The 27,030-nt window shown below is 43.6% G+C and overlaps 1 protein-coding gene across 6 annotated transcripts in view; it reads right to left on the reverse strand.

The window, feature by feature from the left end:
* The window catches only part of SEPTIN6 (septin 6), a 151,667-nt gene that overhangs the window by 19,747 nt on the left and 104,890 nt on the right, over positions 1 to 27,030 (reverse strand). For all 6 annotated transcript variants that reach the window (XM_080910734.1, XM_080910730.1, XM_080910735.1 and 3 more), the window contains 3 exons: positions 12,896 to 13,082; positions 8,602 to 8,763; positions 1,797 to 1,893 (listed from right to left, as the gene is read on the reverse strand). In XM_080910734.1, the coding sequence (XP_080766860.1) occupies positions 1,797 to 1,893; positions 8,602 to 8,763; positions 12,896 to 13,082 (446 nt within the window). The remainder of the gene's footprint in view (positions 1 to 1,796; positions 1,894 to 8,601; positions 8,764 to 12,895; positions 13,083 to 27,030) is intronic.

The raw sequence follows: 27,030 nt of genomic DNA on the forward strand, positions 1-27,030 counted from the left end.
CATCAGGTTCCTGTTTGTCAGGCCTCAGACTCCAAAGGGGTGACTCTTGATCCTGAAGCCACGTGCCAATGTTCCTACTGTAACAGCCCCAGCTCAAAATGACAGGGAAGCACAAAACTTAGTGTAGCTCTGTAGTGTACCTATGGGAATCCAGACAGGGGATGGAGCTCAAAGATAGAGCGCTCATCTAGCATGCACAAGGCCCTCAGTTCCATCTTCAGCATCACAAAAGAAAGAGGAATGAAATCCAGCTACTGTCAGCAGGTCTTTGCTGTGCCTTGAATTATTCTGACCTTTGTGTATGAGGTAGACAACTCACTACCAACTCTCACCTTCGCTTTTTTGAAACACAGTCTTCCAAGGCTGCCTTTGAACTCATGACCCTCTCATCCCCTTCCAGTGCTGGACTTACAGATGTTGGCCACTCTTCTTGAGTGCCCATTCTCTATTATGTGCCGAAGGGTTGGGATGAATTTACAGAGAAACTGTCAGCTATGGCACAGTTTACAGCTACAGACTCTCGGGTCCCTAAACTTCCGCTCACTGCAGTGACCTAGAGCTTACATGGCCTACTGACCTAACAAGGATACCATAACATGTCTGAGGCACACTACCAAAAAATCCTGTGATGAATGCATGAAACATGTATGTGATCCTTCAAAATTATGAAATAGTCATATATGTATGCATATGTATATATATATATATATATATATATATATATATATATATATCCATGAAATAGGTGTGTGAAATTTAAAAAACTTAAAAAATTTTAAAGTATCACCACACTGAAGGCAATGGTACCAGTAACTTGGAAGGCCCCTGCTGGCCTCCTTTTGAGCTCATGCCTCTCTCTCTATCCCTGCCTCCTCTGGCAATGAAATGTCGGCACTATCCTGACTCTGGGTTTATCATTCCTTTGTGTATTTTTTTAATTTTAATTTATTTTAAGTGTGACAGGGTGTGGGTGTGTATGTGTGAACTCCTGTGAAGGTCAGAGGACAGCCTTCAGAAGTCAGTTCTTTCCTTCCGTTGTGTGACCTCTGGGGACCAAACTCGGGCTAGCAGGCTTGGAGGAAAATGACCTTACATCGCCCTTACAAGTACTAGTCCTGTTCTTAGAGAATTATTTTTATTTATATTTTGTGTGTGTGTGTGTGTGTGTGTGTGTGTGTGTGTGTGTGTGAAAACTGTTTTATCATTCATTACTTGTGCATGAATTCATAAAAATACATATCATGTAATTTTAGCTTCCTTTTGGAATGCATACAAACAGAAACCTATCATATGCACGCTTTCATGATTTTATGCGGCTCAGGGTTGTGTTTCTGAGATCCAGTCATGCAGTGGAGCTATAATTCATTCATTTTCACCTCTGTCTAAGATCCCATGATATGACCATTTCACAAAGTATTCAGTCTATTTTTACGGACACCTCATTGTTTGAAATATTTTATCATTATTATCCTGTTGTGAGTGCTCCTGTGCCTCTCTGAGGGACACACTCACTTGTGCAGTCCTTTCTATGCTGTGCCAAATCCTTTGTCTTTTGTTGTGTTTGGAGGCGGTTACAAGGGAGTACTTTCTTCATTAGAGACAAAGGGAGTCTGCTCACATCATAGAATCCAGGCACCGGGCCAGAGCTTGCTGCTAGTGACCCCCTATGGCTGTTTGAGACCTAAACTGAGTAGGGGAGGGTGAGGACAAGCTAGGAACTTGTCATGGCATGGCAGGGGGCAGCAGAAACACAGAGGAGGGGCTCTCTGAGTGCAGCCCGCCTGCAGGAGACTCACCCTGCACCGTCCCCCAAGGATACTGCCGAGCCCGCATCATCTTGTTGCCTATCTTCACTTCTTCTGTGCTGCCAACGACAGCAAACGGCAGGTGGGCCTGGAACAGAGGCAAACAAGTGCTCAGAACTCCAGAAGAAAGGCATCAAGTACCCCACGGTGCAACGGCTGCTCGTCTCCAGGCTTTTGAGTGCTCCCTCTGTCACTTCACTCACTGCGTTGAGAGCATCCATTAAGCTCCAGAGCTCCACAGCCACGCAGGGATAAGAGACCTAGTTCTTGCCCCTCTGCTCTGGAATTTACGGTAACAGATAACAAGGGCAAGGTCTAACGCATAGGGAACAGAGCAGGAACATGAGCTGATATATGGCGAAGCAACCTGTATCCACAGTCGCAGTTGCTGGGGGATGGGGGTAGATGAGCATCAGAAGGGGTTGGGTACAGCTTTGGGCAACACTGCTCTCTTCCTGGAGTATAAAAGCACAGCCTAAAACCACTAAGATGGACTGTTATTGTTCTTGCCTAGATAAGAGCTCACTGACCTCGTGAGCCTGGAGGACGAGTCACCAAGTCTTCACCCACAAGCTCAGATGATGTACCATAAGAGACATAAAGAAGATACACTCCGCTGCACTTTGGAAGCTTGTACTGCTGTTGAGGAAGCCTAAATTACACACTCAAAATCCTGTTAGATAGTATGTGAGTAAGGGCAAAGAGTAGGTACTTCACGTTACTCCTTCAATGGAGTCGGGAAGAGGACAAAAGGGACATGGGCTTGGTGTCTGCAGCAGAGATGAGGGGCAGTGACTGCACACGGCTAGACTGAGGGAGGAGGCGAGAAGGAAAACCATGCTGTTCATCATCGGCTTGCATTGTGGGCTCTCAGTTCTAACATGATGGAGGAGGGACCGTGTGAAGTGGGAAGCGCTTCTCTAGGCTCAAGAAGAAAGAAAGAACCTACCAAGAAAATAAAGGCATAGGAAGTGCCAGTCTTCCCTTAGGTCTGTTATTTTATCATCAAGGGATACTGCCGGAATGATAGGGTCACTCGCTTCCTCTCTTCGGCAAACGCCTGTCATTTGATTCCTCTAGCTCTCTATTTCCCAACGCACAGCCCACACCAAACTGAATTCTGAGGCCTCATAAAACCTCCCACAGCACACTTTTCTGCAACTGGCATCAAAGATGTTTCTGGAAAGTACGGGCGAACATCACATATTATCAGAGGGAGCCAAGACAGACTGCTTAAAGAGTCATGTATGTACTGAACTCCCCGGCTAGGTCTTTGCAGGAAGCAGGGAGGCCACCACGCTTTGGCTGCCAGCCTTCCCAAGCCACCTAGGGTGGTCTATATTTCTGTATCCTGGCTAAATAAACAGCATCTGCTAGAAGCCAGCTAAGCACAGCAGGCTAGGAGTCACTGCAAATCAGCTGTTCTTGAAAGACATATGGCTAGGACAACCAGATGGAATCAAGCAAAGAGAGTTTTCACTTTCAATTAATTACACTACTAGGTCCTACCCATGATGCCTCTCAAAATGGAGGCCAGACTTTCTTTCCTGCCCCTCCCCCCTTTAAGGCTCCTGCAGGAAGCTGACAAGTGGTGTTTCTGCATATGTGGCTCCAGGGAGGAGACTCTTAATCATTTCAAGACAAGGCCCCTGCTGACACAAGATGAGCATAGTGATAAAGGGACCTTGTGTAATTCTAAGTGTCTGATGAGGGACACCGAGATAGGAGAGCCTCCAGGTGCTAGTATTGTAAGACACAGCTTCAGGCTTGTCTTGGGAGTCTATGCCCAGATTCATTCTTAGGCCATTTTGGACAGCTACAGAAAAAGATACCCGAGGCTAAGGAATTTATAAAGAAAAGAGGTGGACTTTCTTTCCTGTTAGCGAAGGAACAGCCCTTATGGCTTATCTAACCATAAATCCCCCTCTCCCCAACTCTGACTCCTTTGTTTGTTTGTTTGCTGTTGTTTGTTTGAGACATAGTTCCTCTGTATAACAGACCTAGGTGTCCTGGAACATACTTTGCAGAACAGATTGGCCTTGAACTCACAGAGAGCCACATGTTTCTGCCTCTGCCTCCTGAGTGCTGGGATTAAAGGTGTGCTGTGCCACCACCACGGGGTTCCCCACCCCCAATCATTTGAATAGAGATTTATTTTTAATTGTGTTTGTCTGTATGTGGGTGTGTGCATGTGAAGGCAGGTGTACCCAGAGGCCAGAAGAAAGGGTTAAATCTCCGGAGCTGGAGTTACAGGAGGTTGTGAGTCACCCTATTACGGTACTGGGAACAGGACTAAGGCCCTCTGTACGTGCTCTTAGCCTCCGAGCCATTTCTCTAGCCCCCCTCTTTTTAAAAATCATCAATCCTAGGAGTTGAACCCAGTGTTTCACACCTGTCGGGCACATGCTATCCCACTGAGTTACACATTCCCAGCCTTCTTTTTAAATTTTTGTTTTGAGACAGGGTCTCACTAAGTTGCCCAGGCTGGGAACTCACTCTGTAGTCTAAGCACATCTTCACCTGTGATCCTCTTGCCTCAGCCCGCAGGGTGAGAGTATAGGGCTGCATCATCAGGCCCTGCAAGGCTCCGTCTCCTACACTATCACATGAGTAACACTTTCAAATCAAAGCAATACTTTTCTTGGGCTCATGTCTACCTTAAACTCCCCTTGGTCCATTTGAAAGTTGTTTGGCAATCCAACCTACAGGCTTATTCTATTCTTGCTCAACCACATGCATTATGCTCTGAAGACCAGAAAGGTGGTTCTCTCTCTCTCTCTCTCTCTCTCTCTCTCTCTCTCTCTCTCTCTCTCTCTCTCTCTCTCTCTCTCTCTCTCCCCCCCCCCGCCCCCCTTTGGGCTATGAAAGTCCACCAGGATTTTTTCCTGGTGATAATACTGACTGGCCTTGGTTTCTTCCCAGGGTTGACAGAGGTTCCTAGTTATGGTTCTACTAGCCCCAATTTCAGGCTGGTGGCTAAGCAGGACTGTCACCTAATTCCCTCAAATCCCATTGGTCATTCCAAAAGAAGTACATGGAAACAATGGGGGTACCATTGCTGACTCAAGAGGACAGGCCTATAGCCTCCCTGTGATCCAGTTTGCCAACCATGTGCCTTTACCAGGCACAAATATAATCAATATCTCTGTGAGAGACTCAGACCCAGTGACTAACAAATGGCCAATCAACTGAGCTTAATCAAGTTCTGGGCCCATTCTTTAACCCCTAGCTACAGTTTGAGCTATTCTAAGAATAACATTACATTTTTGTTGTTTTATTCATTTATTTATTTTAAAACAGGATCTCATGTAGTTCAGACTATCCTCCATCTCGCTATGTTGTTGAGGATAACCTTAAACTTCTGATCCTCCTGCCTCCACCTCCCGAGTACTAAGATTATAGGTGAGTCATTATGCCAGACCAATAGCATTGCATCTAAATAATAAGCCAGGAATGGTGACTCCATCCTATAATGCCAGCGATCAGGAAACTGAGGCAAGAAGGTCACACGTTTAAGAACAGCCTTGGCTACATAGTGAAACCAGGACTGAAAATAATGCATTGATTTAAACAATGGGACAATTTTGAGACCTGTCTACAGGTTTGAGAGCAATCCCAACATGAGTTGAAAAAAGCATGCAGCAGACTCATCTCCTCACCCCTAGCTTCTCCATCTCCTGCCCACAATCTGAAATAAGGTCTTCTAGAGGCACCCAAAGTCAAGCAAGGCTAGGCATGCTCCCAAATGAATATCTTTTACTTGGGAATAACGTGGCAGCTATGTTAAAAACAACAACAACAAAACTTCTGCCTCTTCAATTTCCCACGACGACTGGCTGAACAGTGGGTGGGGCTGGGGATCTGGAACCATATCTAGAATTGAAAGGCCAGCACCTGGTCCTCATAGCACCCAAGCACCCTGTCCTCATCTCCAGTGGTGCCACTGTATGGTTTCTCTACAGACTTGGATACAGTTGTAGTGGTGGCAGGTGGGCTCCTCCCTCCTGCTTCCCAATCAATCATTATACAGAACACAAAGGCTCCCCATACAGGCCCTGCCCACAGATATGCCCAAGTCCAGGCATCCTAGCTGTAAGGCAGCCCTTCTCCTCCCTTCCCACTCAAAAGAGTCTGATGGAATGTAAGGGACTGAATATTGAGCAATACTACTTAGAGGGGTGACCCTAAACCCACCAGATTTAGGTTACCATTCTTTTCTTTTCTTTTTTGTTTAATTTAATTTTTATTTGATATTCTCTGAATTTACATTTCAAAGCTTATCTCCTTTCCCCCAATCCCTTCCTCTCTCCCATTGCCTCCATGAAGGTGCTCCCTCTCCAAACCACCCTCTCCCACCTCAGCACCCTGGCATTCTCCTACACTGGGAAAACGAGCCTTCCTGGACCGAAGGCCTCTCCTCCCACTGATGCCAGAGAATGCATCATATGCATATGCTGCATGTGCACCTGGAGCCCTGGGTCTCTCCATGCAAACTCCTTCGTTGGTGTTTTAGTCCCTGGGAGCTGTGGTGGGTTTGGTTAGTTGATCATTTTGTTCTTCCCATGCTTTTCTTTTGGGGGCAAGGTCTTGTTAAATGTAGCCTAGGTCATACTCAAGCATACCATTCTCCTGCCTCAGTACTGAGATCACAGGCATGCACTGCCACACCTAGCTTTTAATTTAGTTGTTCAAAGTGAAGTGGTGATGACTATGGACTGTTATGAGTATCATGGGACTCACAGTCTCTCTGCCATAGCACTGGCAAGTTTTCAACTCTGAGGCTGAATCGGCCCTGGGCTGCGAAGGAAGCCAGGTTTGAGATGAGAACAGAGAAAGGGTGATTGTCTCCCATAACCCATAATGTAGTAACAATAGTTTGGCGGAGCACCTTCATATTGCTGAGAACTTACCAGGCTTATTTGTTCTTAGCAAAGCAAACCACGAGGATGAACATTGCTTGATGGCTCGGGGAAAATGAGTTCAGAAGCTGTCTACAGGGACTAAAATACTGAGGTGACTAGATGCTTCCAGACATCAGTGCAAGCTACACCCAGAAAGCACTTCCCGTTTCTCTGCAGGCTGGGCACCTTTTCCGGTTTTTTTTTTTTTTTTTTTTTTTTTTTGACATAACAGTCTCTCATTTCCACTAAGATGCCTGACTCCTGGAGAAGACAGCCACTATTTTGTGTTTTGTAATTTTTATCCATACCCACTGCAGGTTACGGGGAACACAACTCCACCTACCACAAGGCGTGCAGACTTGAGTCCCTTAAGTCAGACCTGTCAAGACCGATGAAGGGCTTCTACTAATAAACCTGTCTCGGGTGGGGCCGTGCTGATGGGCAGAACGTCAGGCTCAACAGCAACTTGCTGCCTGGCTATGCTAATTCATTGGCTATTTCCTAGGAGGTGGCAGCTGATGTTGTAATGATAACTTCGAGGGTACTAGCAGCAGGAAAAGTTTGCTAAAAATGGCTTTTATTACAAGGCTTTCCTGAGTTTGGCTGTCCCCTGACATTATGTCATTAGGAAAAACTGATGCCTCTCAATAGAGAAGAAATCTGTTCTCGAAGCAGAGGCCTGCTGAAAGCTATTAGCTGTCTCCTGGAAATCACAACATTGACGCTTTCCCAGCAACAGCAGCAACACATTGTAAAAAAGCATGGGGAGTGTTTGACTCTGCCGTCTTTATTACTCATCCCTCTGGGGGAGGGGAGCAAAGAGGACTCGTTTTATAAATTCATTCATACTTAATAAGGCAAAGCATATCCTTGATGCTTAAAAATAACATCACTGGGGCTGGAGAGACAGCTCGGTGGTTAAGAGTACTTGCAGCCCTTGCAGAGGACCCAGGTTGAGTCTCAGCACCCATAAGGCAGCTCACAGCCTTCTGTTTACTCCAGTCTGAGGGGTTCTGGCCTCTCTGTAGATTGTCTGTACATGGTCGCCTTACACACAGGCAAAACACCCAGACTCATAAAGTAAAAATAAATAAAATGTTTTTTTAAAAAAAGTCACTTGTGGTTGCCAGTAAAATTGGAGGCTATTTTTCATTGTCCCTCCTTGACAACAGGATTAATTCTTGGACAACAGCCCATCCTCTGAGGCCAACCAACTTTTTCAGCCTTTATGCCTTTTGCTGGACTCACTCAATGTTCCAGCATTGCTGGGATCAACAACAAAAAAGTTATGCCTTTTTTTGCAGTCACTTAGTCTGGCTTAGATATGAGGGCTATTACAAAGGTGGTTAGAGGGTTGGAGGGATAGCATAGTGGATAAAGTGATTGCCTGGTAATCTCGAGGACCTGAGTTCAGATCCTCAGCACTCACTCAAAAGGTGGCCAGGTACAGCAGCGACCTATAATCCTGGTACTTAGAAGGCAGAGGCAGGGGAGCCCCAGAGCCCATTGGCCAGCAGAGACTAAGGTATTGTTAACTCTGGTCTCAGCATGAGACCATACCACAATAAATAAAATAGTGATTGAGGAAGATCCCCAACATCAGCTTAATGTCTCCACACATTATGAACACATACATGAACCATAAAGGAGGAGGAGAGCAGGAGAGGTTTGGATTCCCAGCTTTCCACTCAGCCTAACTAATCTGTGTTGCTGAGACTTTGTGGCAGCCATCAGTAGACATAGAAACTATTTAGGCTCTGGATCCTCTGTCATCAATACCTGAAATTCTGGTAACCAAGAGTTACCACCCTAAGATGGATGATGAAGGTACTTCACTGCTTCTTGTCAAAGAAAAGTTCTTGTCATAAGAACACAAGACTAAAAAGGCGACTCACATTCATGGTTCCGTTGATCTCGGCTACGGACTCATCATCTGTGGGGAACTGATAGATCTGGACTCCATTGCTCACAAGTTCACTGGTGATTTTGATCTTGAACTTTGCCAGCTCACTCTTAGAAATGGCATCTGACTTGGCAATGATGGGAATAATGTTCACCTAGGAAAAAGAGGAACAAAGTGGGATTAACTGTTGTTGACCAGCAACTAACAACTTCATAACCTAGGACTTCTATTAGTGCCCAGAGAGGAAAGCTCAGCAAATAGGTTCAGCACTTTCTACCTTTGGCCAAACAGTGTAATAAAAAATGAGTATTTACTATGTGTTGGACACTGGCTATGGCTTAGCATAATTAATCTTAACAACAACTTTTCCAGAAGATGTTTTTACTAGTGTTTTACCAACATGAAATTGAACCACACAGAGGTTAAGTAACTTGTCTAAGGTCACAAGGCAAACAAGTAGCAGAACTAAAATACGAATTCAAGTCAGCCTTATCCCAAAGCAAGTAACAACGATGAGCTATCTACCTTGAAATCAAAGTTACCCCCTGAGTGAGTCAAAGAAGAAGGATGGTGTTGGAGAGATGGCTCAGTGGTTAAGAGCACTGACTGCTCTTCCAGAGGTCCTGAGTTCAATTCCCAGTAACCACACGTACCACAACCATCTGTAATGAGATCTGATGCCCTCTTCTGGTGTGTCTGAAGGGAGCAACAATGTACTCACATTAAATAAATCTTCAAAAAAGAAAAAAAAGAAAGATGACAGGAAATCTGTGATTGACAAGGTGACAGGTGGACATTTGTTGGTAACAGTAAGTTTTCCCAACCCATTCAACCTAAGCTTGCTCCATCCAGATAAAACATAGATCCACATGGGAGTTATGAGAAAAAAAAGAATCAGGGACAGAACTTGGTGATGATGGACACGTGGCTCTCTTACTTGGAGCAGCCAATTAAGCATAGAAGACCCAGTGTTATCATTTTGGCATGAAACTTATACAAAAGTGGTAAACCGGGGCTGGAGATATAGCTCAGTTGGTAGGATGCTAGCATAGTTCCATCCTCAGCTCTACCTGTAATCTCAGCATTGGAGAAGTGGAGGCAGGAGGATTAACTCAATGTCATCTTCAGCCTCATAGTGGGTTTGGGGGTAGCTTTAAGCTTCAAAGGATCCTGTCTTACCACCCCACAAGTTACTAATGCTTGAGCTGGAGGATTTGTTTCTGGGTAAAGAAAGCAGATGTGAATGCCTAATTTCAGACAGCAAGAGAAAGAAAGGCCCAGTGAAAGCCCAAATCCCTCTAGGATGGGAGAAATCTTTTATCGACAAAGGTAAAGGAGTCTGGCATGGGAGTGGTTTTGGAGACAGACAACGTTAAATTAAAACTCATATTCCCACATAAAATGAAGTCATTCTTGCTCATAGACCCCATTGGGGCAGCAAGAATAGTGCTGAGGCCTGGAGCTCTGAAAGGAGAGTGTGTGAGCTCTAGAACTGAAGAAATCCTCCTGTCTCTTTTAAATTTTCTAAGTCCCTCAAAGGCTTATAATCCATAGCTTAGGATGCTGGTCCAAGACTAGGCCTTGCAGTTTTCTTCTTTGAAGTCTTTGGGGGAGGGTTTTGCTCAAGAGATCAGAATTTTTGCCAAGGTGTAACCAAAAGCAAATCTCCTTGTCAGTTTTTGGCCAATTCTTCATTGGTACACAATAAACATAAGCCAAAAACTGCTTACTTAATGCAGCCCACCCACCAGACTGCCCACCACATAGCTCACTGCTGCCCTATATATACAGTGGCATGCTGGGCATGAGGACATTTCAGGAGCAGCCTATTATTCATGAGCAGTGAGCTCATTGCTGCAGAAATGGAAAAACTACTCTTATTCTGATTATAGCTGACATTCAGTTTTTATAATGGCTACCAAATGACTACATGTAAATTAGACTTTTGTATACTGAAATAAGTTGCAGTTAGAGAGCTAAAGCCAAATTTCGGCTTCATTACAAGCTGTCTGACCTTGAACAAGCTATTTGCCTCTCCTCTCAGTGATCTCATGAGTAAACTGTGACTAACAGTACCTGACTATACTAGATTATCAGAAGGACAGAAACATGGCCCAGTCCCTATGGCTGGAGACAACGACCACACATTCTTATCCAAGACCGAGAAGCTGAGCATACCTACCAGACCCTTCACTCCTACTGACTAGTGTTCGTGGTACTGGAATACACTTTGTACACCACCAAAGGAGAAAGACAATTACCCACCCAGCTACACACCCTGTAACCTATAATGGTCCCCAGCCTGAGTGAGATGCTCGTAGAATAGTGGCACAACCATTGTGGAAGTAACCAATTACCATCTAGCTGGATTTAAGGTTCATTCCAAGAGATGGAGCCCATGCCTGACAGTGCTATACCCAAGACTGGATAGCGCATGGGCCTACAGGAAAACCAAATATTACAGTTCTTCTCAAAGATCATTGCATAAAATGACTCCTAACAACATTCTGCTATATTCATAGACCAGTGCCTTTATCAGAGAAGCCTCTTCTCACAGTAGATGAGAACTAACACAGAGCCCCAAAACTGGACAACATGCAGAAAGTGAGACTTTGGAGCGTTCAGTCCTAAATGAGATGTCTTCATCAAACTCCTTCTCTCAGGACTCAGAGATCTATGCGGAAGAGGAGGTGGAAAGACTGTAAGACCCAGAGGGGATGAATGACTCCAAGGAAACAGCATCTTCCAGACACAATGGGACTGATGCAGACATCCGCTCAGAGACTCTGGCAGCATCCACAGGTTCAAGCCATACAGAATCCAATTGTTGAGATATAAACACAGGCTCCATCTCGAACCAAAAAGTATGATTGATACCCACTTGCAAAGGAAAAATTAGGATTTTTTTCCCCAATGAAGTCTTGCAGAGTATAGTAACTTCAGAATATGCTCCACGCCCAGCAGTTCATGGCCAACACAAAGTGAACGCAACGGTGCTTTGTAAATGTTTAGTCACATATTGCTTTATTTGGGCTTTTTCCCCCTTATTTGTATTTGGTTTTTATTTATTTGTTTTCATGAAGTTTCTTTTAGGTTTTTTTCCAGGGAGAAAGGGAGGGAGGGAGGGAGGGAGGGAGGGAGGGAGGGAGGGAAGGGGGGGGGGGAGAGAGAGAGAGAGAGAGAGAGAGAGAGAGAGAGAGAGAGAGAGAGAGAGCACGCATGGAGTTGGATGGGGAGAAGCTGGGGAGGGGAAAACCCTGATCAGAACATATTGTGTAACATTTATTTCTATTAAAAAGTAAATAAAATTACAAAAATATAATAAAACACTTTCTGTTAAACAAACAAGAAAGAGAATGTTCTACTGGCTAAGCTCTTTTCTGCATTAGGATCCTGAGAGCATGGCAGTCTGCCTAAAATTCAGCCTCAGAAGGCAAAGACAGAGGAGTCCCAGAGAAAGCTAGCTAGCAAGACTAGCCATATGGCTGGATTCTGGCGTGGTTGAGACTCTGCCTCAATGAATATGGTGAAAGGGAGACGACAGGATGATTCTGATATCAATCTTAAGTCTCCACATGCACAAGCACCCACACATATGTACCTATACACATGCAAACATGCATACATACACATGAAAACATATAAGGCAATATAAAAATAGGGAAAAAAAGATGAAGTAACACATAAATACACAGAGCCCGGCACATGCCAAATGTTAGGAAAGAAAACCTGTAGTAATTAGGCTTTTTCAAGAATCCAATGTTCAATTTGTTTTGTTGTTATGGTGCTAGGAATTGAGTCTAGGGCCTTGCACATGGATGGAGAGATAGTTCAGAGAACTCACAGTCAACCTTAACTCTGGTTCTAGGGAATTCAACATCTTCTAAACTCCTTCAGCACCAGGCATGCAAATGGTACTAGGGAAAACATACATACAGGTAAAATACTCCAAAACAAAGTAAAAGAAATCTATTTTTTTAAGGAAAGAAAACCACTTTTCATTGCCAAACCCAGCACCTTTGGCCTTGAACAGACATCTTGCTTGTATCCATCTTTATTTCCAAGGCAGACAGGGTGGAAGAACACTCAGGACACTTCTGTCCCTAATACTAGGAATCCATCTGACACAGCATATGACACAAATGCAGGATCTTTAATATTATCTTTATGGAGGAAGGTAACCAAGGCTTGGATTAGGATTCCATAAAACCTCTACTGGAACCCAGTATCCATTGTGTATTATGAGTAAGAGTCCAGCTTTAGTAGCCACAGCTGCTGCCTCATACCTTACTATCCAGCTTCTTCATGGTTACCAGGTCCAGAGACTTAAGCGAATGTCCTGTCGGAGCAATGAAGTACAAGCAGACATGGATTCGGGAGTCATGGTAGGAGTGCAGTACCCTCCGGATCTTCAGCTCCTCCTGTAGGTAGGCCTCAAACTGGGCATCAATGAACTCCACGATGGGCTTGTAGCTAGAGCAGAGAGGAGAGAAATGGCTTCAAATGCTAGTGTTTTGACAGTCAGTCCTAGTTAGAAATGCAGTGTCCTGTGAAACTGTACCATCTCTTATCTACTCTGGCTTCTCCATCTCTTCTACTGTTAGCTTTTGATTGACTTCTTGGTGCACACATGAGTACAACTTATTTCTTTAGGGTGGAATGACCATTTCTCTTTCTTTGTCCCGATCCTGTGTTTGTATACCTCAGGGCTCAGTTTAATACCTACGTACTTCCTACTCCTTCTCTATGCCCAAAATTCCTTCTGTGACCCAGCAGTGTAAAACACACACACACAAAGAGAGGGACGGTATTGCCTTGCTCACTGCTGCTTCCCAGGAGTTACTATTCTCTCAGATCCGTGGGTCCTGAGGCAATGTGGAAGTCACTGGTGGAATTTGTAGTTAGGATGACATTCCTTCATATTAGGCCCTCGCTCTGAGCCCATTAGAGGCTCCCTGCATCTCCTCACACCATGCTTTTGGACCAGAGCTGTGTACACAAGACGTCTCTATGATCCACCCTGAGGGAAATTTTGTCACAGTGCTGTGGGGGCTTTGCTCATTCTTGCAGCAATAAGTAGAACACCCCAACCAGCAATCTTCATAGCCACATATGTTTCTACTTCTCATCTAAGCATCCAGACAGAATCTGATGATTCTTCCCCCATATCATCTACAGAGAAACCCCAGCTTACTGAGTACCCATGCAAAGCTCCCCTAGGCAGCCTCTGTGACTCAACAAGAAATATTCATTTACTCTTTCGTTCATTCATTCATTCATTCATTTCTTTTTTTGATACAGGGTCTCATTATAGCATTGGCAGTCCTAGAACTTGCTATGTAGACTAGGCTGGCCCCAAACTCACAGAGATCTGTTTATCTCTACCTCCCCAGTACCAGGAATAAAGGCATCCACCACCATGTACACAGCTCAGTCTGTTTATTTTTTAAGATGATGTCTTGCAACATAGCCTAAGCCTTCTCATTATATAGCTTAGGCTGGCCTCAAACTCATGAACCTCCTGACCCAGCTTCATCAGTACTAGAACGTATGTGTACCTGATTCATCAAGGCCTCCTCAACAACAGTGAGTCTATCGTTTGGTGAGTCTATAAGGAGTTAGTGATTGATAAGAGAGTGAAAGAATTTTCTTCAGGACTGTACCCACTGGTACAGTCTTCTATAACTAATCCTTTATCCATGCTCCCATAAGTAACCCTAATTAAACTTATTTGCCATGCACATACATAAAGACATGGAAGTAGGTGAGAGAGCTGCTGAGGTGGCTCAGTGGGTGAGGACATCTGCCATCAAGTCTGAGGACCTGAGTTTGATTCCCAGAGCCCACATGATGGAAACAGAAAGTCTCACCCTCTGACTTTATACAATGCACCATGGTATACGTACACATGCACGCCCAAAGAAATGAAAAAATGTGACTATTAAAATACCTCTATTTATATAAATAAAGCAAAAAGGGGGCTACTTGGGAAGAGGAAGGAGATCAGTATAAAGGGGACCAGGGAGGGTAATGGGGAGTGGATATAATAAAAAATACTATGCACATGCACTAAAGTGTCATAATAAAAACCATTATCATATATAATTAATATATACTGATTTAAAAATACTTTGAAAAAGAATCGGCAGCTAACTCCTCCTTCCTGTGCTGGGCCTTCCTGGAAATTCTTTTCTTCCTTGTCCTGTCTGCACTGAAACCACCCCAATTACCCCAGCAGTCTCTTCCTTCTTCTTTTTTTTTTTTTGAATATACTTATTTACTGTTGATGTATGTAGGTGTGTGTGTGCCACGGCATAAGTGTGGAAGTCTGAGGACAACTCATGGGAGTCAGTTCTCTGTTTTCACTATGAGAGATCCTGAGATGGTCCTCTGGTCACCAGCTTAGTGGCAAACATCTTTACCCACTGAGCTATCTACGAGCCTCTGCTTCACCCATGACCCCAACATTATCTTTCAGTTCTAAGTAGGTCATTTCAGCTTCAGCCCCATTCTCTTCTCATCTCCTCAGTTTGCATGCTGCCTCTCCACTGGGGTTGCTGCAGGGAGGAAGAGATTCATTGTGTCAGCCCAGGGCAGAGGGTTTTCAGAGTCTGTTGCCAGAACAGAATGATCAAAGGGAGACATGAGCCAGCCAACACCTCCCACCTGCAGCAGCTCCCTACAAGCCTTTGTGAAAGAGCCCCCAAGGAGCTAGGAAGAAAGCTGCATTTGAAAAAAGAACCACAGCATCCTTCATCCTGAGAAACAACCGAGGACAGGAAGAGACCCAGGTGCTGGGTATCTCTGGCACCCCAAAGGAAAAAGATCTAAAAATATCATTCATTCTTTCTTTCTTTGATTCCCCATCCCCAGCCGAGACTGTTTTGATGCACAAATGATCCCTTAGGTAGCAAAGAGTCTTAGAAGGCTCCTGAAGAATTCATAGTGAGAGGAGATGTAGCTAATTTTTAGCTGGGTAGCTGGTTTGAATATTATGATCAGGGCATGGCTTCGCTTTCCTCTATTACATAACGTCTTTTTTAACTTCATTTTTTTTTTTTTTTTTTTGCCCCACACGAAGGGGCAGGGGAAACAGAAGAGCACTTTTCCCCCCTCAGCTTCCTTCCTCTTGAATACCTGAAACTCCATGTTCATCTTATTCCCACTGCCTCTGGCCCTCAGAGTCTCTGAAGAGGTGCATAGACCAGCTGAACTGCCACCAGGATTGGGCTTAATGAGATCTGAGAGACAGGTGACTCATCTTTGTCTCGGTCGGCTTTGTATTGCCAGTGTCTGGCCTGCTGTCTGGCACACAGTAAGGAGTCCACCTACTCTCTGAGTCCCTCCCCTCTGCTCCCGAGGAGGATCTGCCCTCAGTGGCTATCTCTTTGCCACATGTTGCTATACTTACTGAACCCCATTCTGGGGCAAAGAAACCATCTGTTTCTTTAAGGCACTACTTTCCTCATGCCCCTCCCAAGAGGATGTTTCTATATGGCCCACCCACTAGTTCCATGAAGGGCTGCAGGAGACAGCTTTTTTTCTAGCACTTTCTTTTCTGGCAGACTCTATCCTTCTTCATCAACTACAATTAATCTTTTTCCCTTTAAGTCAGTAAGTTTGAGACTTTTACACACCATCCATGCAATTTTTTTTAAACATGTAAAGGTGTAGGCCAAAATGGGGATGCCTCAGTCCTTCTTAGAAAAGAGAACAAAACTCCCATGGGAGGAAATGCAAGGTCAAATAGAGGAGCAGGGATTGAAGAAAAGATCACTCAGAAGCTGTCTCACTTGGGGATCCACCACATATGCAGTCACCAAACCCAAGCACTATAGGTGATCCCAAAAAGTACTTACTGGCAGGACCCAGACAGAGATGCCCCGTCAGGGACTATGCTAGATTCATATAGATACAGCTGAGCATGCTTGCAGCTGACCATCCTCTGAACTCGGGGATTCCAATGAGGTTGCTAAAGAAATGACCTAAGGAGCTGAAAGGGGTTGCAGCCTCAAGGGAAGAAGAATGTTATCAACCAACCAACCAAACCCTCCAGAACTCCCATGGAGTAAAACACCAACCTTTGTGCGCACTTTGAGAGACCTATTGATCCAGTTGCATATGTAGCTGAAGGTAGCAGTGTCTGCCATCAATGTGAGAAGAGACTTTTGTTCCAGGGAGGGCATGTTTTCCCAATGTAGGGAAATGACAAGGCAATGGAGTGGAGAGGGGTATCAGGAGGGAGTGCACCTTTGTGAAGGCAACTGGAGGGGGCAGGGGGGGATAGGAGCTGGGCGGGATAAAGGGATAACATCTCAAATGTAAATACAGAGTATCTAATTTAAAAAACATGTAAAGGTGTTTTATTTGTATACGTGTCTGTGTACCACACGCATGTCTAGTATCTATGGAGGTCAGAAGATAACAATAGCTCCCCTGGAGCTGAAGTTACTGACAGTTGTAAGGCCCCGAGGAGGGTGCTGGGAATTGAACCTGGGTCGCCTGGAAGAACAGCCAGTACTCTTTAAGCACTGAGCCATCTCTTCTGTTTTATCCATACAATTCGAAACATGAAGCCTACAGACCTCCAAGGAGCCTATGGATAGAATTTAGAGACTCCACAAACTTGCACAGGAACAAAATACATCCCTAACTGAAAACTTCCGGTTTCCTCAGTTATAAACCGAGACAATAATCTATAGTATTGTCTGTGGCACCTGTGATTTTTCTATGCAGTAGACATAGCTCATATTTTTCTTTCCCACTCCAGTGCCTGGACATGTGTCAAAATAGCATGCACATCTACCATAGTTTCTGTATTCTGGTAATTATTAAACCTGAAAAGAGATACCATTATTTTGGAACTTAACAGAGAGGCACATGAGTTACTAAATCATAACGTAAAAATATTGTGGTAACTGTATTTTTTTATACAATCAGTACATTTTAGGCATTCAGAAGTTACTTTGAGAATAAGGCCATGGGCTAAATGACACAGTGGTCCATGGAGACCACAGTTGAGTACTGAATAGGAAGTACTGGGAGTTTGGCTACTTCCATACCATTGTCAATGGTTTCTCTGAGGGTACACTGTCAGAGCAGCAGAGATGAGCACCACCAGGGAGATCCAGGCAGTCTGTAATAATGCTCCTAAAGCGGAAGCCTGCCTGAAAAATTTAAGCAAGGAACAAAGGCAGGGATCTAGGTGGGCAGTGGTGGAGCACCCCTTTAATCCCAGCACTCAGGAAGCAGAGGAAGGAGGATCGCTCTGATTCTAGGCCAGCCTGGTCTATATTCTAGGCCAGCGAATTCCAGGACAGCCAGAGCTACACAGAGAAACTCGGTATTAAACAAAACAAAACATAAAACAAGAAAAGAGTAGAAATGTAGAGAGCTAAAATTTAGTCACTGGAAGGGGAGTGTAGAAACTATTAAGCACAGCTACACAGCAGAAGCAGCCCACATATCTATCAGCTGATGACTGGGTAAAAAAACGAGGACTAGCCAGACATCGAAGGGCTTCAGCTAGAAAGAAATTCTAATGCAATATGCCTAACACTGGTGAGGCCCTAGGATCCACCCCCAACACTGAAAAAAGGGGAAGGGGCTGGAGGAAGGAAGCCACTCATCTACAGACAAATTTCATGTGATTTCATTTATATGAAGCACCTAGACCAGTAAAATTTTGGGAGATATAAAATAATAGCGTTTAAGGCTGGAGAGGTGGCTCAGTGGTTAAGAGCACTGACTGCTCTTCCAGAGGTCCTGAGTTCAAATCCCAGCAACCACATGGTGGCTCACAACCATCTATCTGTAATGGGATCTAAATGTACTTTTCTGATATGCACAAAGAATCTGATGCCCTCTTCTGGTGTGTCTGAAGACAGCTACAGTGTACTCATAAAATAAATAAACAAATCTTAAAAAACAACAACAACAACAAAAAAACCTGTTTCCCAGAAGCTGAGGTGAGCAAGGAATAGAGACTTGACCATCGAGTTTTCAGTGAAGCAGATGTGTGGGAACTGTGCAGAGGTGGTGGCTGAACAGAAGTATCGGTGTGCCATTGTCGCTGTGTTAAATGCCACTGAATCATTCCTCTTAATCTGAGTTTGTCAAGAGCCTCAGTGGCTCTTTGGGTACATACTAAAGTCTGAGAAGTGTTGGCATCTGTCTTTAACCTGTTCACCTGACTGAAACCTAATTCTCCCCTGGAGACACTGTCACCCAGAAGCTATCTACAGAATATGATTCCTTTCCCTACAACCCATGCGCCTTGAGGTGAGAAAAGGTAGGTCAGTGTGGAGCTCTTACAGACCATCCCTCTGGACATCCCTTCCTCCTTCATGTCAATGCAAAGCCTGTTTTCTTTGGAGACCTAGCCCATCTTCCTTTGGTAGTGTCTGGCCCAATCTTTCTCCCTGACTCTAGGTGATTCCAATGAACCTGCTAACAATTCATCAATTTCCCAGTCTCCAAATGCTTTGACTGCCTTGACTTCATAACTTTGGCTCTCTCTGCTCCTCACTCAAGAAATCCTCCCCGTACCACGCAACTCTCTGACCACAATCTGGTGTCTACTAGCTGCCTTATGTCTTTGGTTCTCCTAAGCACAAGTCGTCTCCTCAGAATGCTCAGGAGTCTGGCTCCCTTCCTCACTTTCACAGGATATCAAGGTCTTCCTGGTCTCAACTCCTTGTCTGCCAAAGCAGAATCATATGACCGGTTAACGTAATAACATTTTTGTTTTTTGAGACAGGATCCTGCTATGTTGGCCAGGCTGGTCTTGAGCTCTGGCTCAAGCAACTTTCTAATAGTTGAGACTAGAGATGTGCAACACTATGTCCATTATGTGACATTCTTATTGACACCTTCAGCTCCACCCCAGCCCTGTTCCTCTACTCTAGTTAAAATAAGAACTGAATAAATTTCAGGTTCTAACCATACTGTTATCAAAGTTGGCTGAACACAAGTACAAAATTGTGGTTCTTGACATTTTATAATTCATGGTCTGACAACTCCCATGTGTCCTGGGTCCCAGAACCCTGGTCAAGGGAGTAAAGAATGCACACATACAGTGAACCTGAGATCGTGTTGGGCTCTGCTACCTCTATCCCCACCACCTGGACCCTCAGTGTGTTTACTAGGTACAGCACAGGAGCAAGGGATAGCTAGTCTCTGTAGGAGGTCTCTGGAGGTGAGCAGTCTCCAGCTATAAATATTTGGGAGGCTGGGACTGCGGTTACTAGTCTTTGTACACACTGATCAATCATAAAAGGAGATTTGCCATTTCTCTTGTGCTTGAATCATATGGATAACAGCTTTTCCCAATTGTCCCATAAGTCCAAAGGCCTTGGGATATTCTTGACATGGCCATGCCCATGTCAAAATATACATTCCCATGGGACTTCTCTTTGGCTTTCCTCTACTCCCTACAAATGCCTCTAACTTCATCCGAACCTCCAGAGTAATATAATGGCCCTTTACTTGGCCTTGGTTGGCTCAATTGCCACTATTTTCTCATTGATCATTTCAGACTTTCATTTATTCTCTCAGGCTCCAAATTGATTCTTGACCCCATCATTCACATGAGTCTGACAGCTTACTTTACCAACAGAGCTGAGATCACAAAGCTCAGACAACCTCCTCTCCTGAGCTTTAAAGATGGACCCACTCTCATTTCCTTCTCATCTAAGGATCTGGAAAGAACATATAGTTGAGTGGGTAAGTAGGGAAGTAGATTCTGAAAAGATCTGGGGGAGGGGAATATGCAAAATGTAAAAATGAAGAAATATTTATGCATGTTTATCTGTATATAGGTGTTTAAGCTGCATTCATGCATGTGGACCATTTGGATGCAGTGCCCTCAAAGGGCATCATATTCTCTAGTACTGGAATTACAGACACTTATAGGCTGCTCAGTGGGTGCTATCAATTTAACCTCCATCCTCTGGGAGAGTAGTCAGTGCTTTTAACTGCTGGGCCATCTCTCCAACCCCTACATTCATTTTTCTTTTGATATCTCAGGCTCCCATCTGATTCTTGACCCCGTGAGTCACATGATAGTCTGGCAGCTTTACTTTACCAACAAACCTGAAGCCACAAAGCTTATACAACCTCATCCCCTGAGATTTTTATCATATATTTATTTTTAATCACATGTATATGTGGGGGTGGTATGTGCTCATGAATAGAAATGTCTAAGGGAGCTAGAGGTATCAGATCACTTGGAGTTATTGTTACAGGCGGTTATGGGGTACCTGATGTACGAGATGGGAATTTAACTCTGTGCTCTGGAAAAGCAGTATGTGCTCTAACTGCTGAACCATCTTTCTAGCCCTATGACCCTGAACTTTTGATCTGTCTACTTCTATCTACCAAGTGCTGGGATTACTGGCATGTACCATCATACTCAGACTCAAATAGAAGTTTCTTGAAAAGAACAATCTTTTTAGCTCTTTTTAAAATTCTAATTCACTCGTCAACTCATTGTAGACTATTTTCTATCCCATGTCAGCATCCTAGTTAATACACTTTTGCTATCAGCTGCAACCTTATGGGTACCTTCTTATTATTCCCAATTAATGTATAGCTCATGGATTCATTCATCAAATACATACTGAATACCAGCTACTTTCAGGGTAGCTAACTTGTACTTATCCTTGACAACTTCAAGACTTAAGCCCAGCCTTTTCTGACCACCCGCTCACCCTGCTTAGCAATCTGTATTCTGGACTCTCACAGCAAGGTTTGGCCAATTTCTATCCCTTCTCGTTTCCACATTCTGAAACCCTCCTATCTATTACTGTACTTGACCCCATTTATGCATACATAGTCATCCCCTCCTTACCCAAACATTGTGCTTTATATTCTAATAATAGGCTGGCAGGATAGGTCAGAGGGTAGAGTCATTCAATGATGAGCTTGACCACCTGAGTTTGATGCTTTGCTTCCACACGGTGGCTCTGGTAGCCAACTCCTAGACGTTGTCTCTGACCTCCAGGCATACACCATGGCACCAGCTCACTAACACAGCTGCTATGTGTAGCCACTTCCTCAGAAACAGAAACATTCCATACTGAAGGGAAATTCCTTAAGCCAGAAGGCAAACATCTCAAAATAGCTTCAGGAAGTCCCTGAAACTGACCAGACTTTTTTAGGCTCCTCCCTTCCTAGTAAGCAATAAAGACTGCTGAGAGTCACTCTCAGCCTCACCAACCTGCAAAGAAGACTGTCAAATAAGCAAAGCTGCAAAGAATACTTTCAGACCACACCAGCTCCCTGGAAGCAGAAATAGGCCAAGCAGCCTGGAAGAGGATTCAGCCAACTGAGTCACTTGGAAAGGACATTCCTCAACCTGTTGAGCTGCCTGAAGACTGTGCAGTGTACTCCAAGTTTCCAGCTTTTGTGAGCTGTCACCCCATGTTGGGGTGGGCTTTGGCGAGGCAACTGTCTTGAGTCACTTCTGCCCCTGTAAGTAACCCCTCATCCATATTCTCCTTAGCAACCTCAATAAAACTCATCGGTCCACCAAGTTGGACTTTGGTGGTATCCATAATTTGTCTGTCGTGGGTTTCTTATCTGGGGTGGGTAGACATATGTGCCACGTTCCCCCAGGAAAAGTCTTGTCACACAACACTGTCCTTACACGCGCATGGTAAATAAGCAAATGCAATGTTTCTGAGTAGCACTAGCCTCTCACACTGTTCCTGGCACACTGTCGACATTGAGCAGTTAATAAACTGAACGAGAGCCTCCATACCCACTTGGATCCTAAGTTTGGTGGATTCTTTCTCAAGTCTACCCCCTCCTCTCTATCCTGTAACTTTCAGGTCCTGTTTAAGCCCTCATAATTTCTCCTGTACTAAAGAACTGCCCCAGCCTTCCTTATCTCCCTTGGCACACTGCCTTATCTCTTTCCCCAGCTTTTAAAATCCACTGTCTACACCTACTTTATCAATTTCCTCTTTTAAAACACCATCCTTTAGATTTCCTTTCAATTATAAAAACAATCTATGTAGGCATGCTTCCCGTCTTATCAGTAATCACTACCTGTCCGTGGAATATTGTTCCAACGCTTTCCTATATATTTTTATGCAGCTATAGAGAAGATTATTCTTTTTTGTGTGTGTGGGCGGGAGAATTTTCATAAATAGCAAAGTGAAACAGCTTCTCATTTCTGTAACAGCATGACCTGATGCTGCATCCAAGTGAATGTAAACCATAAATATGAGCTCATGGTACGGTCACATCACAGCCAATGTGGCTGCTCTCCTTATGGACAGGTAGGTGGGGTAAAGGTTTTTTATTTGATAGCTAAGGATGCAGTGGGCACTATTGCTTTCTGTAAGCATGTGCATGTGTTTTCTGGGCAACGTAAAGACAAGGAGAATTGCTGGGCCATGAATTATTCACATTCAGAATTTTAATGGATGCTGCCAAATTTGCCCTCCAAAAAATCTGATCAATCCACACACCCACGTGAATGAAATTCCCTGGTGACCAAAGCTATTATATATATTATATCATCTTTTATTTTTGCAAATCTGAGAGGGAAAAAATCACGCTTTTCCTCCAAATTGCTGGGGAAGCTGAATGAGCATCATTTGTATTTCTCTTCCTAGTCAATTATCTGTTTATCTCTCATGGAATTACAAAAGCCCTTCTTTCATTCAAAATCCTTTCCCATTATATTGGTTAGAAATATTTTGCTACATTTGTATCTTGTTTTCATTTTGCTTTATGGTATTTTGAAACCTTGAATTAAAAAAAAAATTATCATTTTTATTTGTATGTATGTGTTTGGGTATGTGCATGTGAGGGTAAGCATCTGCCACAGAAGCATCAGATCCCTTGGAGCTTGAGTTACAGGTAGTTTTGAGCCAACTGATGTAATACAAGAATCAAAGAATCAAGTCCTCTGGAAGAGCAGTATGTGCTCTTTTTTAACCATGAAACCATTGCTCCAACCCTCAACGACTTTTCCTCTAACTCAGACCCAACACTCTTTCGTTCTGTGAATTTTAGACTGTTTCACAACTCACAAAGCCTTCTCTACCCCCAAAGCTATAAAAATATTCTCCGACATTTTCTCTTTATATTTTTAGAATTTGTTTTTAGTCCAACAGGAATCTATTTTTATAGGCAGTGTTTGTATGAGAGGGTCTCATTTTATGTTTTTCTAAACGGATGGCCTATTTTTCCCAGCACCATTTCTTCAACGGTCCATTCTATCCCTGCTGACTTACAGATGTGAAATTTTCATGCAAATGTAAATCTGACCTTGCCCTCATGTTTCTAATCTATTGCTTCTTCCCCACTCCTGTTCTGATGCCTCATAAAAATGGCGATCTGATTTCTACCTACAATCTCCTGAGAATGATCAGTCCTAAATATATTGAAATTTTTCATGCTGCCAAACCCAATGGATTTTTTTCTAATTCTCCTTTTCTTTTACACCATTTCTTGTTTTTTGCTAAATGCTACCTAATGCTATTCTCCTATGATTCTTACAAGTAAAACCCATAATAACACATTCTATTTGTCAGACAGTTACTCTGTGCCAGGCATGGTTTCAGCATTTTTTAATCATCCATTATACCGTAGCCTGATAGTGTAAAGATTATTATAGTCATTGTACCCATTTTACAGGTGATTTCAAAATTGACACATAGTCAATCGAACTACCTTGTCAAAGATCTCTGGCCTAGCAAATGATTAATATGAGATCAGAACCCAGGCCTGCCTGAGACAAAAGCTTAAATTCCTAGTCACTCCTCTCTCTTGAGAAGTCTTACCCTTAGGTACTCCTTTCTCTAGCACTCCTTATTTCTTTGCTTCTTTCATTTACTAGTATTATTTAGAGTTTTTATGTGTGGTTGATTGTTTTGGTGGTGTTTATTTTTAAGACAAAGTCTCACTATGTAGTTCCTAGCTGGCCTCGAACTCAATAAGTAGACCAGGCTGCATGTCCTTTGTGTGTGTGTGTGTGCAATTTTAGACAATGTCCCATGTTGTAAACAAGCTGGCTTCAAACTCACTCTGCAGCTGTAGCTGGCCCTGAATTCCTGATCTTCCTGCTTCCATGTCATAGGGATACATGCCTCACATGCTGGGATTCTAGGCATGATTCCCTATGAACAGCAGAACATTACCAAATCCATTTATTTATTCCCTTGTTTGTTTGTTCATTTGTTGACAAGGTCTCAAGTATTCCAGGCTAGCCAAAGATTCACTATGCAGTGAAGATAACACTGGACTTCAGAGTCTCCTGCTCCTACTTTTCCAATGCTAGGACTACAGGTGTGTGCCACCATGCCTGGGTGCATGCTGATGATCAGACCCGGGTTTTGTACATGCTAGGCAAGCGATCTATCAACTGACCTCCAACAACAGTCCCTATTTCAATGTTTTAAGGCAGAGCTTCAGTCTGTAGCCCAAGATAGCCCCAAACTCTTGATCATTCTTCCTCAGCCTCCCACATGCTTGTATTACTAAGTACTGGAAGTGCAAGATGTAACATTTAATGTGACATCCACCAGTTTGGGTTGTTTTATCCTTGTTTAAACAGATGCTGTCGAAAGCACAGGGTTTTCTGAAGACCTGTTTCTTTTTCTTTTCTTCTTGAAAGATTTATTTATTTACTTTATGTAGACACACCAGAAGAGGACATCAGATCCCATTGTAGATGGTTGTGAGCCACCACGCGGTTGCTGGGAATTGAACTCAGAACCTCTGGAAGAGCAGTCGCTGCTCTTAACTGCTGAGCCATCTCTCTAGCCCTGAAGACCTGTTTCACTGCAGGTGCACTGACCTATCTGTGGTAACCCCCCCCCCAGCACATAGAAAACACTGGCTTTATAGGGCTTCTGACACTGGTCTATAGTCCCACTGTTGGAGAGGCTGAGGGAGAATTACAAGGACAGGGATCACAAAGTCAAACAAAACTCTCTGTGTTATAGATAGAGTTGGAATCTAGTCTAGATAACTTACTGAGGCCATGACTAAAAATGGCTGGGTATGTAGCTCAGTGTCACAGTGCTTGTCTAGCATGCAAAATGTCTTAGGTTCAAGTGCTTCAAGAAAACAAACATGTGTGTAACATATATTTCAGTCCTTTCTTCAGTTAGGTTGTCTTTGTTTTTAACAACTTCTCTGTATATTGCTCAGACTGGCACTAAACTAAATCCTCCTGCGTGAACCTACCAAGTGTTAAGCATGTGCCGCCATGCCCAACGATCAATGTTATAATTATGAAAAACTACTGATGCCATTCTGGAAACCCAACAGAAGTACATTGGTGTCTAGGAGACAGTATCTACTCTGTATTCCCAAGCCTTCACAATCAAGACACTACCCATATGTAGAATGTCTACAACAGGAAAGGACTGCAAGTAATTTCACTGAGGACTTTCTAAAAAAAATCCGCAGCTTAGAGTAATGCTCAGATTGTGGCTCAGCCAAATGAGATTAACATAATAGGCAATTTTATAGAAAGAAAACGATCGGTTGTAGCCAGTGACGTGATGTGGCAGATTAAGGCACTTGCTACAGAGCCTGACAATATAAGTTCAAGCTCAGGGTCTCACAGGGCATAAGAACAAAAGTGACTCCCCAAAGTAGTGCCCTGATGTCCATACACATGCCATGGCACACGTACACACGTATGCATGGGCATGGACACACACACTAGGCAATTAATTTATAAGTAAATGTTTTGTTTTTTTTTTTTTTTAAAGAGAGGTGTCTTCCTTTTAGAGGTTCATATAGAAAACAGACTATGTTTCAGTTCTTAGGAAACTACATGTATACCAGGGGTTAACAGTCTAAGCGGGGATAAGGTAGAAAGATGGTTGAGAGATGGGAGGAGGTAGGGTAACCCAAACTAAGAATGTATGAACAACTATGGAAAACCATTACTTTGTAAGTGATGTTCTTGCTGAAGACTTGCGTTTGGTCCCAGCATCTATGAGGCAGTTTACAACCACCTGTAATTCTAGTTCCAGGGTATCTGATGCCCTCTTCCAGCTTCAGAGGCATTCCAAACATAATCCCCAGAACACACGCACATAAATGCACAAATAATGGGTTTTTAGAAAGTTTGAATAGAGAAGTATGATATACGGGTGGACAATGCTGCTCTTAGGAAACATGGGATATGAAAGAAAAACTTCAGTGCAAGGCATGACATACTTCCCCCTCAATTATTGGTCTTGCAGGCACCAGAAGATATTACTAATGTTTTTGGTTGCCCATTATAACTAGATATTAAGATCTTATTGCTGCATTGTTTTGCAGAACACAGAGAAATCAATCTAGATCTGACCTGAAAACTCCCACTGGGTAGCTTTCATAGTGCTTAGGTACTCCACAGACCACAGGAGAAGAAAAGATATGAATGACCTTACCCAGTGCTACAGCC

Source organism: Micromys minutus (assembly GCF_963924665.1).
Source record: "Micromys minutus genome assembly, chromosome: X".
Classification (NCBI taxonomy): Eukaryota; Metazoa; Chordata; class Mammalia; order Rodentia; family Muridae; genus Micromys; species Micromys minutus.